Source organism: Barbus barbus (assembly GCF_936440315.1).
Source record: "Barbus barbus genome assembly, chromosome: 41".
NCBI lineage: Eukaryota > Metazoa > Chordata > Actinopteri > Cypriniformes > Cyprinidae > Barbus > Barbus barbus.
Window position 1 is genome coordinate 27,593,851 of NC_136719.1, and position 17,267 is coordinate 27,611,117.

The following is a 17,267-nucleotide window of genomic DNA, read 5'->3' on the forward strand; positions in this document are numbered from 1 at the left end:
TGTCTTACAAAATCGTATCTTATCTTTAGTTAGGAAATCTTAAATGGCATTATCAAGTTTGACAATCCACTCTCAGGTCTGTTACCAAGCAACCAACACTGGAGCTGCTGATGAGGGAAACAAAAGCTACTTCACTTTGAAAATCGTCTTTTGCAAAAAAAAAAAAAAAAAAACTTAAGGCATTAGTCCCTTGCTCTACAACCAGTACTGCTCCATGATGCTTTTGTTGGTCTCTGTAATGCTGGTTGCAGTTCCTGTGCTAACTGTAATATCATGTTGCGCAACAGTCTGTAATTACTTATAAGTGTTTTGTCATCAAAATGTAACAAATCTTCAGGGTCCCCCAAGAGTCATTCTACCATCAAACACCTTCGTTCTTCATTTTCAATTATTAATAAATGTAATGCCATTGTTGGACAGCACAGCTGTAAGTGTTTCTTCCGTTAGCTTTCAAATAATTTTGAAGTTAGGACAGCTGTGGGTTTGTCCTAAAGTTAAGACAGTTTTTAGGATTTATTGTCAAGTTAGGAGGTTTCTGTAATACCCCCTTCCTACCTGTAGTTAAGATAGTATAACACACTTAGGAAATGCTGTTCTGTTGTAGCTTTTGTCCTAAATGTGCTCCTAACTGAAATTACCACGGTTACCAAACACATAAGATGAGATTTTAAAATTAGGATCTTTCTGTAATATACCTCCTGGAGCACAAAAGCAGTCATAAATACAACCCAAATTCCAGAAATGTTGGGACGTTTTTTAAATTTTAATAAAATTGAAACTAAAAGAATTCCAAATCACATGAGCCAATATTTTATTCGCAATAGAGAATATAGAACATAGAGAACATAACAAATGTATTTTTTTCCACTAAATGAGCTCATTTCAAATTTGATGCTTGCTACAGGTCTCAAAAAAGTTGGGACAGGGGCAACAAAGGGCTAAAAAAGCAAGAAATTTTGAAAAGATTCAGCTGGGAGAACATCAAGCAACTAATTAAGTTAATTGACATCAGGTCTGTAACATGATTAGCTATAAAAGGGATGTCTTAGAGAGGCGGAGTCTCTCAGAAGTAAAGATGGGCTCTCCAATCTGTGAAAGTGCGTAAAAAGATTGTGGAATACTTTAAAAACAACGATCCTCAACGTCAAATTGCAAAAGCCTTGCAAATCTCATCATCTACAGTGCATAACATCATCAAAAGGTTCAGAGAAACTGGAGAAATCTCTGTGCGTAAGGAACAAGGCTGAAGACCTTTGTTGGATGCCCGTGGTCTTTCGGCCCTCAGATGACACTGCATCACTCATCGACATGATTCTGTCATTGACATTACTAAATGGGCCCAGGAATACTTCCAGAAACCACTGTCGGTAAACACAATCCGCCGTGCCATCTGCAGATACCAACTAAAGCTCTATCATGCAAAAAGGAAGCCATGTGTGAACATGGTCCAGAAGCTCCGTCGTGTCCTGTGGTCCAACGCTCATTTAAAATGGACTGTTTCAAAGTAGAAAAATGTTCTATGGTCAGACGAGTCCAAATTTGACATTCTTGTTGGAAATCACGGATGCCGTGTCCTCCAGGCTTAAGAGGAGGGAGGCCTTCCAGTGTGTTATCTGCGTTCAGTTCAAAAGCCAGCATCTCTGATGGTATGGGGGTGCATAAGTGTATACGGTATGGGCAGCTTGCATGTTTTGGAAGGCACTATGAATGCTGAAAGGTATATAAAGGATTTAGAGCAACATATGCTCCCCTCCAGATGACGTGTATTTCAGCAGGACAATGCAAAACCACATACTGCAGCTATTACAACAGCGTGGCTTCGTAGTAGAAGAGTCCGGGTGCTGAATTGGCCTGCCTGCAGTCCCAATCTTTCACCTATAGAGAACATTTGGTGCATCATTAAATGAAAAATACGTCAAAGACGACCACAAACTCTTCAGCAGCTGGAAACCTATATCAGGCAAGAATGAGACCAAATTCCAACACCAAAACTCCAGAAACTCATAACCTCGATGCCCAGAGGTCTTCAAACTGTTTTTCAAAAAGAAGAGATGCTACACCACGATAAACATGCCCTTGTCCCAACTATTTTGAGACCTGTAACAGGCATCAAATTTGAAATGAGCTTATTTTGTCCAAAATGTTTTTAAATTTCTCAGTTTAAACATGTTAACTATGTTATATTGTGAATAAAATATTGGCTCATGTGATTTAAAAGTCTTTTAGTTTTCATTTTATTAAAATTTTAAAAAACATCCCAACATTTCCGGAATTTGGGTTGTAGCTAGGGCTGGATGATATATCGAACGCGATATTTCGTAGCTTGTCATTGATCTACAGCTCTGTGTATTAAATGCTGCTCCATTTGAAATAGGTGATGGAGATTTACCTCTAATCACGGAACCGGCTTTACTGACGAGATGCGCATGATCAGCATGGGTATATTTGTAGCAATAGCCAACAATACATTGTATGGGTCAAAATTATCCATTTTTATTTTATGCCAAAAATCATTAGGATATCAAGCAAAAATCGTGTTCCATGAAAATATTTAGTAAAATTCCTACCATAAATACATAAAAACTTCATTTTTGATTAGTAATATGCATTCCTAAAGATTTGGGGTTTCTCTAAAGATTTTCTCAATATTTCAATTTTTTTTGCACCCTCAGATTCCAGATTTTCAAATAGTTGTATCTCAACCAAATATTGTCCTATCCTAACAAACCATACATCAATGGAAAGATTATTTATTCAGCTCTCAGATGATGTGTAAATCTCACTTTAGAAAAATTGTCCCTTATGACTGGTTTTGTGGCCCAGGGTCACATTTTTGGTAGTTATCAGCATATTGATGCGCATGTGAATGAGTACAGAATCCTCTATAACAGTGGTCGGCAACAGGCGGCCCGCGGGCCAAAACTGGCCCGCCAGCAATAATATCTGGCCCACGCCCGCAGCCAGATTATTTTGATAGTGGCTGGTTCTGAAATGGATCTGTCATGACAGCAACAGTTACTCACAATCAGAGTATGTGAGCGGAATGGAGCGCGGAGTGGAGCGGTGTGAATTTGAATGGAGCAAGGAGCGGATTTCGCTGCAACCCACAAGATCCAGGGGGCGTGGCTGGATCCAGATCCAACTCCTCCCACCTTACATATACCTAAACCTTCCAATCTCCACCCCCTAGATGTGAATCCAACCCCGCCCTACTTGGATTTTTTACAAGTTGGAGCGTCGTGGTTTTCATTCGCTCCATTACCGCTCCATCCAGAGTACAATTCATGCCAACAGCCTGTAATATAACTGCATATTTAGCAAGAATTCACATGTTAAACATATTTAGCTATCTTAATAGAGAAGGATCACTCAAATCATAAAGAATGTGAAGGCAGTTCTCAAATATATATTTTTTTCCTATACTGAATATTTAAACAAGTACTATAACACTTATTCACACGCAATCACTCTCTCAATAATGCATTCAAATAAATGTAATCTTACAGTGCTACTTCATCTGTATCCGATTTTTAATGAGCAGAAATCTGTAAGAAATGCATTGATCCGTATAGGTAAAATAACTTACGAAAACGTACTGTTATTTTCATCACAAACAAAATTTGCACTGCAAAAAGCAGCAATTATACCTTTTAATGCTGACAACCATGTTATTAGCTCATGTGGTAGGAAAAAAAAGTTTGCACACTAGTGTTCCAATAAGCCACGTTGAAACTCTCCTGTTATTTTATTTATTTAATGTTTTTATATTCGTTATGAACAGAACTGTGATATTTCAAACCGACTGAAATACTTTTCATGAGATAGCGAAGGCAGAGCTGTATTTCTGATATCAGTGAGCGCGGGGTGGAGTGGGAGCGGAGTGATTATTAAATGCTCGGAGCGTGGAGAGAAAATTGTTGACGCTCCACTCTGCTTACATAGCCTACTCTGCCGGACACCGCCACACAAATGTGGCTTTTTGTTAATGACTGTCCTACTACAGGATTTAACACAGAGTAACAGCTCACTACCAGTTACAAAAGACACTGTAACAGTCTGTCAGGCAATTGTAGTTGTATATTTTATCAATTAATTTCTTAAATTATCCTTTGACTATGTTCTGGCCCGCCATCTAGTGGTTGAATTGTTTTTGGCCCGATGCCAAACTTACTTGCCGACCCCTGCTCTATAACTGTGTATAGCATGAAGACTTGTTTTCAGTGGAATTACAAGAATAACCAGCCCAAAACTGACGGAAGCTGAATTTAAAAATGTTATTTATGCCTTTAACTGAAAATCTTTTTTTATTATCTTTTAATTTTACATTATTGACACACTATTTTCCTTTTTTGATATTGTGCAGTTGCTTTGACACAATTTACATTGTTAAAAGCGCTATATAAATAAAGGTGACTTGACTTGACTTGACTTATTTCCAGGATAAATCCCAGGTTTTCGGTGTACATTTCTGAACCTCACTGTCCCTTCACATACACACTCATTTAGCAGATGCTATGGCATCAATGAGCAGGAATACAGATGATGAAAGTGAGCAGCAATCAGTGCTGGGTAGATTACTTACGATTACAGATTACATTATGGAAATTGTTATTAGTAACATAATCTTTTGGATTACATTTATTATGTAAAGTACTTTTTGATTACTTTTAGATTACTTTGACCCAACTCGTGACAAAATATTTTCTGTTCTTTTGTTATTAACATCATGAAGTGCATTAAACATTATGCCAAGGTTTCCCAAACTGGGGTTCATGAGATGATGCATTAAACTGTCAAATTAAACTTTCTGTTTTCCGTGTAATTATAGTCACCTGACTAGTGGCTGGTGTGTGCGGTTCTGTAAAACTGGAAGACTTTCCATCTGTATATAAGCAATAGGATTTTTTAGAAAGGAAAAATTCAGTCAATCATTATGAATAATATACTGACATTGTGTAAATTGTATGTGATCTTTAAAAAAAAGTAACTTTAATCTGACCTCAGAAGACTACGGAGGGTAGTCCGGACTGCTGAGCGAATCATTGGTACAACCCTCCCCACTCTCCAAGAACTGTACTTATCCAGAGTGAGCAAAAGGGCTGGTAAAATCACTCTGGACCCCTCACATCCAGCACACAACCTCTTTGAACTGTTACCATCTGGTCGACGCTACAGAGCTCTGAGCACCAGAACGACCAGACACAGGAACAGTTTCTTCCCTCAGTCAATACATCTCATGAACACTCAATAAATAAACGTAGAACACACAACTAATACATTATCCATTCACCACACTCACTTATTTTATTTTCTCATTTCTAATTTGCACATACTTCACCTGTACATACATAGTCGCCTATATTATATATTATATATTGTGTATTTTTTATTTTTTCTGCTGCTTTGTACATTGGTTATTGGCTATTTCCTGTTATTTTGTTTCATTACCTGTGTCCTGTCCTGTTACTGTCTTTCTGTTGCACTGTGGAGCTTCTGTCACTACAACAAATTCCTTGTATGTGTAAACATACTTGGCCAATAAAGCTCATTCTGATTCTGATTCTGATTCTGATAATGAGCCCTTTAATATGTAATTATAAATACTTAATATTTGGAGTCTGATTGCGTAATCTGGATTATATGTAATCAGTTGCTACCCAGCATTGACAGCAGTGTATTAACCCCTGTGCTGTGCTGAAAACCTTTACCTCATTTAGTGTTCCTGGTCAAAAATAACATGTCAAGTCAATATTATTTGTATAGCGCTTTTAACAATGCAAATTGTGTCAAAGCAGCTTTACATCGGCTTGATATAGAGCTGGGTGGCTTTATATCAGCTTTACAGTATTTAGACGGGGAAATAGTTTGTTGAAATAGTGTCATTCTCCTCTGGCCAGACAAAATCAGCAGTTTAAATCTAGACTAAAGCAGAATCAGATTGTGCAAAGGACTCATCTGGTTCCTGTGGTCTTGTCCCGATGGCCGTCTTGGAGACAGGGTCTTCTCTGGGGATCAGTCTCTGGGGTCATCTAGGTGTCCTGCTGTAGAGGTCATCTCTAGGTGCTGATCCACCATCTGATCTGGATACAGTCTGGATCTGGGGGGCTACGGTGACCTCGGAATAAGAAAGAAACAGACTAATATTAGCGTAGATGCCATTCTTCTAACAATGTAACGAGTACATCAGGTGTTTTGGGAAGTGTTCCCGGTTCCGGTTGACCTAATTAATCCAACCTAACAATCCTTTAACGCAGGGGTTTTCAAACTTTTTTGTCAGACGAACCCCTTTGACATAAATTATTTACAAAAGTACCCCCTGATATTTTAAGTAAATATTTCAATAATTTAATTACACATTTGCATGTTTAAATTTAAAAACAATTTTTTATCAGTTTTAAAGTTTCAGTAATATTTATATAGCTATTGTTATTATAACACATTTTAAAGTGTCCATAATACCGAGTAATTACCTAGTTAAGTACTTATTAGCCGTTGTAGTTACATGAAACAAAATGCACTCACATGCAAGTTATGGAACAGCCTGTAATTACAGTTTGTAATTATGTAGATGTAATAGGCAGCTACTGTTACACATATGTATCAGACCGAGTCTGTTACACAGATACTTCTGTAACCAAAATATTGTGTTGCTGACTTTATACAACGTAATTATAAATGTTAGTGCACAGACATAAGCTACTTAAAATAAAGTGTATCAAGATTATACTTAAGTGTACTTCATGTGTATCTGTACTGTACACCTTATCCAGCTGCACCTTAGTTTGATTAAACCCACCAGTACACAGCTAAAATACATTACCTTTCTAATTACATTAATATTACAGAATATTACATAGGCATCAGCTACTTAAAATAAAGTGTATCAAGATTGGACTTAAGTGTACAAGTAGCTGTGCAACAGATTCGGTCTGCTACATTTGAAAGTGAAAAGTGAAAGTGACGTGACATATAGCCAAGTGTGGTGACCCATACTCGGAATTCGTGCTCTGCATTTAACCCATCCAAAGAGCACACACACACACACACACCGTGAACACACACCCGGAGCAGTGGGCAGCATTTATGCTGCGGCGCCCGGGGAGCAGTTGGGGGTTCGGTGCCTTGCTCAAGGGCACCTCAGTCGTGGTATTGAGGGTGGAGAGAGCGCTGGACATTCACTCCCCCCACCTACAATCCCTGCCGGCCCGAGACTCGAACCCACAACCTTTGGATTACGAGTCCGACTCTCTAACCATTAGGCCACGACTTCACGACTTGTGTAACAGTAGCTGCCTATTACATCTACATAATTACAAACTGTAATTACAGGCTGTTCCATAACTTAGTTACATGATAAGTAGATATATTTCATGTAAGTACAACGGCTACTAAGTACTTAATTAGGTAATAACTCTGTATTATGACACCTTAAAATAAAGTGTTACCAAAAAAACAAGACTGGATGCAATATTTGGCAATGATATAGCATAATGAGAGATTTACAAGTAATTTTTTAAAGGGCTGCTCATTTTTGAATGGGATTACCCACAAGTGTAACAAGGTGGGAGAAAAAATCGTAACAAAGTACAAATTTATCCCATTTTGGGGGGGGGGAGTTGTCACACCCTGTAAGTAAGTTTTATTCCAGTGCGATAACATTAACTAGCATCTCATGGGAAAATGAAAATCCTCTCCGGGTCAAAATGACCCACGTGTATTGCTGTAGTATATCTGTAGTGTGTTGGTCTGCCACAGGACTCTGGTTCTGCCCTGTCAGTCGTTCTGCGAAGCGGCTCGTGAGGGATGTGAGCCCGTGCTGCAGATGTTTAACGCGTCCTGGCCGGAGTTCCTGCGCTGCTCTCAGTTCACCAACAACACTGGAAGGAACACCGAGAACACGCCGCTGTGCTACACACCGCGACACGCCAGGGGAAAGCTCTGTGAGTTAAACTCCAGCTCTGCATCACACGTCTATAGCGGCCACCTTCTGACTCTCGTCTCTTTGTGATTTTGTCTTCAGCTGCGTGCGGAGGCAGCGATCACTTCCTGTGCGCGACCGGAATATGCATCCCCCTGAAACAAGTGTGCAACGGATACAACGACTGTGACGACTGGAGCGACGAGGCCGACTGCAGTAAGTGTGTGCTTCTCATCGCATCCAGCCCCATCACATGTGAGAAAATGATGCAAGAAAAGAAAATGCAGACAGAGGAATCGACAGAAAACTGATGGTTTTGTATATTACATTTTTCTTGATCTCTCGAGTGTCACTTCAGAGCATCCTCAGCTGCTTTCAAGGGATCTGCTCTTATGAGGTTTGGTTATTCATATCACTGCAAAAAAATGTTTTCTTCCTTGTTTTCTAGTATAAATATGCAAATTCCTGAATCAGGATGCATTTACTTGACAATATTATGTCTTGTTTTCTGAAAATATTATCCAAATTTAGTTAGTTCTTGCTTAAAGATAACCCTGGAACAACATATAAAACTACCAAATTTTGCTTAATCACAACATTTAACCGCAACATACTGTATAATCATTGCAGTTAATAGTGTTCACCGTCTGTTTGATTACGTGTCATTTGTAACCAACTGCATGATTTTTACTGTACATTTCTGCCATAGTCACCACTAATAACCAACTCCTAAATATAATGTAGAAACTAACAAATTTGGATAATTTCAGAAAACGACACTATATCTTAAGTAATTTTACTTGTCAAGTAAATGCATCTTAATTCAAGAATTTGTAGATATTTATACTAGAAAACAAGACAAAAATACTAAGAAAATTTATTTTTGCAGAATAAATTAAACTGTATGGTTTATTTAAACTGCAAAGGAAAAACACATTAATTATCATGACCGATGAAACAGAAGTAAAGTAAAAGTAAAGTCGTGACGTATTGTCAAGTATGGTGACCCATACTCGAAATTGGTGCTCTGCGTTTAACCCATCCAAGTGCACACACACAGCAGTGAGTAGTGAACAAATGCACACACACACACACACACCGTGAACACACACCCGGAGCAGTGGGCAGCATTTATGCTGTGGCGCCCGGGGAGCAGTTGGGGGTTCGGTGTCTTGCTCAAGGGCACCTCAGTCGTGGTATTGAGGGTGGAGAGAGCGCTGTACATTCACTCCCCCCACCTACAATCCCTGCCGGCCCGAGACTCGAACCCACAACCTTTGGATTACGAGTCCGACTCTCTAACCATTAGGCCACGACTTCCCCGTGGAAGTCTGCATTATACATTATCAGTTTTTTTGACAAGAAAAACTGTGCATCCTCGCTCACAGCTCGTCTAAAAGCTTCCTCATTCCTCGCCTCCTGATGATGCAATTATAGAATTGAGACGTCCTTCAGGATGACTGAGTTTGATGGATATATCCGGTCATGGCTGGAGGACGGAGGAGCAAGGAAACGAAGATGGTTTAGTTTGAGTACTGAGAGGCACCTGCGCTCACACACAGTAAAGCAGTTTGCATCCACACACTGAAGAATCAGGCGTCCTCTTCTCATTCGTTCACTGTGGTCCTGTTCTTCTGTGGTGTGTCCAGCTTGTGCGGAGGCTCAGTATCTGTGTGCCACCGGTCGCTGCATCAGTTCTGATCTGCGGTGTGACGGCTACGATGACTGTGGTGATCTGAGCGATGAGCTAAACTGTGGTGAGTTCTTACGTCTGAAATGCTTTGCTTGGATTCACAATTGAAATCAAATCATCTAGGCCGGTCAAAGTTAACATTTGGGGGTAACGCATTACAAGTAACAAGAGGTGTGTAATAAGATTAATTATTTTAAGTAACTAGTAAAGTAATGCATTACTTTTTAATTTAGAAGGAAATATCTGAGTTACTTTTTCAAATAAGTAACTCCAGTTACTGTGTTTCTCATGTATTGACTAGCAGCTCTGGGGTTGCCATGTTGAGATAAAATCAGGAGTAAGTGCAGAGCGTTGTGTGTGAACATGATCTTACTGTAGTTCTAGACTAAATATCAACATGTATTTACTCATCTCACCTGCACTAAAACACATTCAGTGTTCCTCAAAATAAATAAAAATAGTCAAATGCAAACTCAGAATATGCAAAATTATAAATGCAACACTTTTGTTTTTGCCCCCATTTTTCATGAGCTGAACTCAAAGATCTAAGACTTTTTCTATGTACACAAAAGGCCTATTTCTCTCAAATTTTGTTCACAAATCTGTCTAAATCTGTGTTAGTGAGCACTTCTCCTTTGCCGAGATAATCCATCCACCTCACAGGTGTGTTATATCAAGATGCTGATTAGACAGCATGATTATTGAACAGGTGTGCCTTAGGCTGGCCACAATAAAAGGCCACTCTAAGTGCCACAGATGTTGCAAGTTTTGAGGGAGCGTGTAATTTAATTTGCATGCTGACTGCAGGAATGTCCACCAGAGCTGTTGCCCATGAATTGAATGTTCATTTCTCTACCATAAGCCGTCTCCAAAGGCGTTTCAGAGAATTTGGCAGTACATCCAACCGGCCTCACAACCGCAGACCACGTGTAACCACACCAGCCCAGGACCTCCACATCCAGCATCTTCACCTCCAAGATCGTCTGAGACCAGCCACCCGGACAGCTGCTGCAACAATCGGTTTGCATAACCAAAGAATTTCTGCACAAACTGTCAGAAACCGTCTCAGGGAAGCTCATCTGCATGCTTGTCGTCCTCATCGGGGTCTGGACCTGACTGCAGTTCATCGTTGTAACCGACTTGAGTGGGCAAATGCTCACATTCGATGGCGTCTGGCACTTTGGAGAGGTGTTCTCTTCACGAATGAATCCCATTTTTCACTGTACAGGGCAGATGGCAGACAGCGTGTATGGCGTGGTGTGGGTGAGCGGTTTGCTGATGTCAACGTTGTGGATCGAGTGGCCCATGGTGGCGGTGGGGTTATGGTATGGGCAGGCGTATGTTATGGACAACGACAATTTTATTGATGGCATTTTGAATGCACAGAGATACCACGACAGTATCCTGAGGCCCATTGTTGTGCCATTCATCCATGACCATCACCTCATGTTGCAGCATAATGCACGGCCCCATGTTGCAAGGATTTGTACACAATTCCTGGAAGCTGAAAACATCCCAGTTCTTGCATGGCCAGCATACTCACCGGACATGTCACCCATTGAGCATGTTTGGGATGCTCTAGATCGGCGTGTACGACAGCGTGTTCCAGTTCCTGCCAATATCCAGCAACTTCGCACAGCCATTGAAGAGGAGTGGACCAACATTCCACAGGCCACAATCAACAACCTGATCAGATGTGTTGCACTGCATGAGGCAAATGGTGGTCACACCAGATACTGACTGGTTTTCGGACCTCCCCGTACCCCCCCAATACAGTAAAACTTCACATTTTAGAGTGGACTTTTATTGTAGCCAGCCTAAGGCACACCTGTTCAATAATCATGCTGTCTAATCAGCATCTTGATATAACACACCTGTGAGGTGGATGGATTATCTCAGCAAAGGAGAAGTGCTCACTAACACAGATTTAGACAGATTTGTGATCAATATTTGAGAGAAATAGGCCTTTTGTGTACATAGAAAAAGTCTTAGAACTTTGAGTTCAGCTTATGAAAAATGGGGGCAAAAACAAAAGTGTTGCATTTATAATTTTGTTCAGTATATATTAAATAAGACAAATATCATTTATGTATTTAATCCCATTTTATTAATCAGTGTCTTTGCTACTGACCTTCTATGATCCAATTCAACCATACTGATAAGCAAAAATTACACATTTGTGTTTTATTTCTGCTATTGCTGAATAATGTTGAACTTTCTTCTCCTGCGTTATATTCTTCATGTGATTAGTTTGTACAGACGTGAATTTACATTTTCTTCAGCCTGAGGCTGATTCACTTCACTTTTGGTGTGAAAGGGCGTTACATTTGTAAAAGAATAACTTTTTATATTAAAAACAAACAGGCAAGCTCTGCCCAGATTTAAAAACTAACACAACGTAATTATTAACTTTTTTAGGGAGTAACGCAATACTGTAATGCAACGCAATACTGTAATCATTGTGCTACTCTGATCAACTGGGTCTGAACTTACCGTCAGGCTTGAAAGTTCTGCTCAGCAATAAAGCATAATGAATTTCTGCTTGTGTTTTATTTAATTTGAGACATAATTCAGAAATAATGTGGCCTTTGTGGTGCTGTAGTGTGTGACCCGGCTGAAGAGCATCGCTGTGGAGAAGAACGCTGTATTCCTCGAGACTGGCTCTGTGATGGAGATCACGACTGCCTGGACAAAAGTGACGAGCTGAACTGCTGTGAGCCGCAACACACACACTCTCACACACGCATGCGCACACACATTTAAACAATTTATTTAGATCCACTTAAAAGAAATACTCTACAGGGACATAAATATTACAGATGCAGTTGAATACAGGTACAAAAAAAATCATGGACCAATGGCATACAATAGATATTCACAGTATTAAGCATATCACTCAGTTATTATGAATATAAATAACAACGTCTCCGCCATATATGACGGCTACCTATGATAGCAGACAGAGCACAGTACTTTGCCCCCCGTTTAGCCCTCTTTTTGGGCATCCCGAGTTGCTGAAACCCTTTCACAGACATACACACACATACACACACACTCACACACACATATGTTGGTTTTTGTGGTTTATGGGGACTCTCCATAGGCGTAATGGTTTTTATACTGAACAAACTGTGTGTGCTATTGCCCTACACCAACCCTACACCTAAACAGTAGAGGGCGATATGGTGTAGCATAATGACTGTGGGCTATCTAGGCCAGTGTTAATTTCGTCGACGACGACGAAAAGTATTCATCAACAAACCTTTTTTCTGTGACTAAGACGAGACGTTGATGAGCTAAAACTAATATCTGATGATAAAAACTATGACGAAATTTATGCGCGTCTTTATTAACAAGACGAGACGGGACTAAAATGTTATTTGAGGACTACCGGACATTCAAAATACATCCTATAAGCTAAATTAACTGTCTTGTCTTTCAAAATGTGCGTCTCTGTCATTGGAAAAGGGGCGTTTGCATGGCAGCCGCGGTGGACGGATAGGCTACCAAAACGCGAACTAGCGATCTGAAACAATGGCCTCAGCACCTGAAGGGTTAGGGAGTGGGTGACCAGACGTCCCGTTTTTCCCGGGAGTCACAATTCATTGTCGATTAACTTAAAGTCAGTGAAGGTGCGATAGGCGGAAACGCGCTGATAGAAGTGCTCTCTCTCGCGCACGCTCCACTTCTTCAGTTCTCATACAGCGCGCGATCAGTTCTCAGTACTCAAATACACACACAGCAGTCCACATGTCTCTCATGTAGAGTATCTCACGGAAATACAGTCCGTTATGGTTTAAGTGAGCTTAAACAGGTGAAAACTGAATGCATGTCAGGCTATTACTACCTTCCGTCTTAAATGGACAGCATTCCTAATTATCTATCATAAATGTTAACCAACAAAAGATGTTAAATAAACGTATACTTGTTAAGTAAACCTACTGTATCTGAAAAATACCAGTTTTTCCAAATTCAATCCTTGATTAAAATTTCTCATAACTAAGCTTAATTGATTTGGTCTAAAGAGAGACGTATTGATGACTATTTTTGTTTGAATACTACATATAAAATAGCTACCAAAATAAATGTTGGTAACTGCAGTTTGACTAAAAGTAATGACTAAAAGTTGACAAAAATGCAATGACTTTTCGTCAACTAAAACTAGACTAAAACTATGAAAGACTCAAATGACTAAAATGTGACTTAAGACTATTAAGCTTTTTCGTCTCAAGATAAAGACTAAGACTAAATAAAAACTGCCTGCCAAAATTAACACTGATCTAGTCATCTCGCGAATGAACAGTCTTCTGCCTTCTTCACCCATTAGCCGCTTTTCCACTGGCCAGTGCGAGCTGGGGCTTACATAGCCTCTGACCTCGAGCACAGAGACCGAAATCATGCCGTGTTTCCATGGTTGGGCAAGTAGCCTCGCGACACTCCTGTAAAACTTGCCCTAAATGTGCCTTCACTGGACTACGTCACACAATACAACGTTCCACCAGCGAGAGGAAGATGAATTAAATAAATCGCTAAACAAATATATCAGAAGCTGTCGTTGTTTAGTCTTAATGCTGCATTCACATGCTATCGGAATTATTGTAAATGCGAGCTTCCTAATCGGAAATTGGACATGAACGGCCTTAGAGAGGCCGTTTTTTTCTTTGAACAATTACATTTTGGGCTAAAAGTATGTTGTGTTTCCATGTTTTATGGGGACTCTCCATAGGCGTAATGGTTTTTATACTGTACAAACTGTATTTTCTATCGCCCTACACCAACCCTACCCCTTACAGGAAACTTTCATTTTTAGATTTTCAAAAAACTTAGTTCTGTATGTAGCATCCAGTCAATATTGAGAAGGCCAGAACTGATGGTTTAAATGACTTTTATTGCCGTCCGTGTCTTCAACCAACGTAAGAGCTGAGTATAAACAAATAAATCATGCATTACCATCACATTTCGAAGGTTACACAGCTCATTACATTATTTTCAATCTGATAGCATTACCAAATTATACAATTTACGATAAACATTTCAAGTAACTCAAATATGTTTCTCATTAACTCTACCAACCTTGTTACCCAATTGACCGAAGCTAAACCTTGTAGTTTTAACTGTTTCTCCGTGGCCTTTATTGTTTTAACCGTAAACATTTTCAGACTTTCCTTTCGTCCTTTTGCGCCGTTCACCAGTTTTTTCTTTCGTCATCATACTTCCGGTTTCTTTGGTTATCAAAATAAAAGCCCGATACCATAATAATAAAACATTATAGCGTAGCTATAATCAAAATAGTGTTTAACTACTCTGTTAGTCTTTACACTGTATGATTTATAGGCTTGTTTCCTCATGGGGACTTAAAAATGTCTCCTTGGTCCCCATGACATGTTAAATACCAGGTACACACACACTCACACACACATACATACACACACACACTCACTCACTCACTGGAGTGCGTTCGTAACCCTGCAGAACATTAATGTGTATGTGTGTGTGTGTGTGTGTGTGTGTGTGTAGCATGTAAGTCCCAGGGTTTAGTGGAGTGCAGGAACAAGCAGTGTATTCCCAGCGCCTTCCGCTGTGATGGTGAAGATGACTGTAAAGATGGCAGTGATGAAGAGAACTGCACACAACAGCAGAGTGAGTACAAACACACACACTCACTCTCACACACACACACACATACTTGCACACACACACACTCCTCTGATCGGTCAGTTGTTTACGGCTCTCTCTCTGTCTCTCAGCTCAGGGTTTGTGTCCTCCTGGTCAGTCCAGCTGTACTTCAACCTCCTGCTCCTCTGGCTGTCATGGAAACACGTCATGTGACCTGCGCAATACTGGCAACAACTGCAGTGAGTCAAACAACTGACCCCTGACCTCTGACCTCTGGCCAAACACAGAGCGCTGCAGAGTTTCCCATCATTTGCTTTCGATTTAGCGACAATTAGTTCAGTGAAACAGCAAAGCACTTGTCTTTAAGTGATGCGATTTGATGATTTTAATGTCTCATAGAAACACACATCAAAGACACGGTAATGTTTGACATAGATGTGTGTGTGTGTGTGTGTGTGTGTCAGGTGGCTGTGAGCCCATCTCTCTGGAGATCTGCATGAATCTGCCCTATAACTCCACCCGCTTCCCCAACTATCTGGGTCATCACTCTCAGAGGGAGACGTCCGTGAGCTGGGAGTCCTCACTCTTTCCTGTGCTCGTTCAGACAAACTGCTACAAATACCTCATGTTCTTTGCGTGTACGGTGCTTGTGCCCATGTGTGACCCTGTATCGCAGCAGAGAGTGCCTCCCTGCAGGTCAGTCTATGTCTGTGTGTGTGTATATGGGCCTTTATAATTATACATATAATAGACATTGACGACTGTGCGTGTGTGTGTATCAGGTCTTTGTGCAGGAATTCTAAGAAACAATGCGAATCTGTGCTGGAAATTGTGGGATTGCAGTGGCCTGAAGATACAGACTGTGCTCAGTTTCCAGAGGAAGGTCAAGCAAATAGTTCCTGTTTGCTTCCTGACGCGGATGTGAACGGTCAGTTTGCAGTCAAGCTAATATTTACATTTGAACAAGCTATCTTATATCTGAACTGTTGGTGGCACTGGAGGCACAAAACCAGCAGAAGTGTCCAGATCTTCCCTATCAATGTGCCAAGTGGATGCTGCACACTGGTGGTGGTTGAGGAGAGACCCCCACATGATTGTAAAGCGCTTTGGGTGTACGGCAATACACAATAAATGCGCTATATAAATGCATCATTCATTCATTCATTCAAATGTCATTTGTTTTTAACCTTGCAGTTCTATTGGCTGATAGAAGATCCACAGATACACAAAAGTATTGGGACTCCTGATCTTGACACCAGCAGGGACATTAATGACATCTCATTCTAAATACATAGACATCAATATGGAGTTAGTCCCAATTTACAGCTAACAGCTTTCACTCTTCTTTTGGGTTGTCTCTGTGGGAATGTTTGTCCATTCATACATTTATATTTACATTCATTCATTTAGCAGACGCTTTTATCCAAACTGTCTTACAATTGGGGAATACATCAGTTCTTCCTAAAGAGGTAAAAAGACACCGGAAGTGCTCGTAATACCAAGTTTCAGGCATTGTTCAAATAAATACAAGCTAGACAGGGAAAGATTAAAGAAAATAGTTTTTTTTTTTTTTTTTAGGATTAAGTCAGATAGTGATGAAAGAGACGAGTTTTTAGAAAAAGTTCTAGAAAGTGATTTTGTGTCTCTCTGTGGTGGTACACACACGCACACACACACACACACACCGCTCACTAGCAGATCTCAGACTTCTGGAGGGGATGTAGATTCGTAATAGTGAGTAGAAGTAGACGGGTGCTGAGCCCTTTGGCTGTTCTATATATAAGCATCAGTGTCTTGAACTTGATGCGAGCTGCGACTGTTAACCAGTGCAAGGAGATAAAGAGAGGTGTGACATGGGCTCTTTTGGGTTCGTTGAAGACCAGTCGTGCTGCTGCATTCTGAATCATTTGTAGAGGTTTGATTGTGTTTGATGGAAGTCCAACTAGAAGAGCATTGCGGTAGTAAAGCCTAGAAATGACAAGGGCCTGGACAAGAAGTTGTACAGCATGCTCCTTTAGAAAGCTGATCTTTCTGATGTTG

At 40.3% G+C, this 17,267-nt stretch overlaps 1 protein-coding gene across 7 annotated transcripts in view; it reads left to right on the top strand.

Moving 5' to 3' along the window:
* Positions 1 to 17,267, top strand: part of LOC306860733 (atrial natriuretic peptide-converting enzyme-like) — a 64,654-nt gene that overhangs the window by 27,709 nt on the left and 19,678 nt on the right. For all 7 annotated transcript variants that reach the window (XM_079402593.1, XM_079402598.1, XM_079402596.1 and 4 more), the window contains exons 6-13: positions 7,756 to 7,940; positions 8,021 to 8,134; positions 9,568 to 9,675; positions 12,214 to 12,324; positions 15,129 to 15,251; positions 15,359 to 15,466; positions 15,692 to 15,923; positions 16,010 to 16,155. In XM_079402593.1, coding sequence (XP_079258719.1) covers positions 7,756 to 7,940; positions 8,021 to 8,134; positions 9,568 to 9,675; positions 12,214 to 12,324; positions 15,129 to 15,251; positions 15,359 to 15,466; positions 15,692 to 15,923; positions 16,010 to 16,155 — 1,127 coding nt within the window. The remainder of the gene's footprint in view (positions 1 to 7,755; positions 7,941 to 8,020; positions 8,135 to 9,567; positions 9,676 to 12,213; positions 12,325 to 15,128; positions 15,252 to 15,358; positions 15,467 to 15,691; positions 15,924 to 16,009; positions 16,156 to 17,267) is intronic.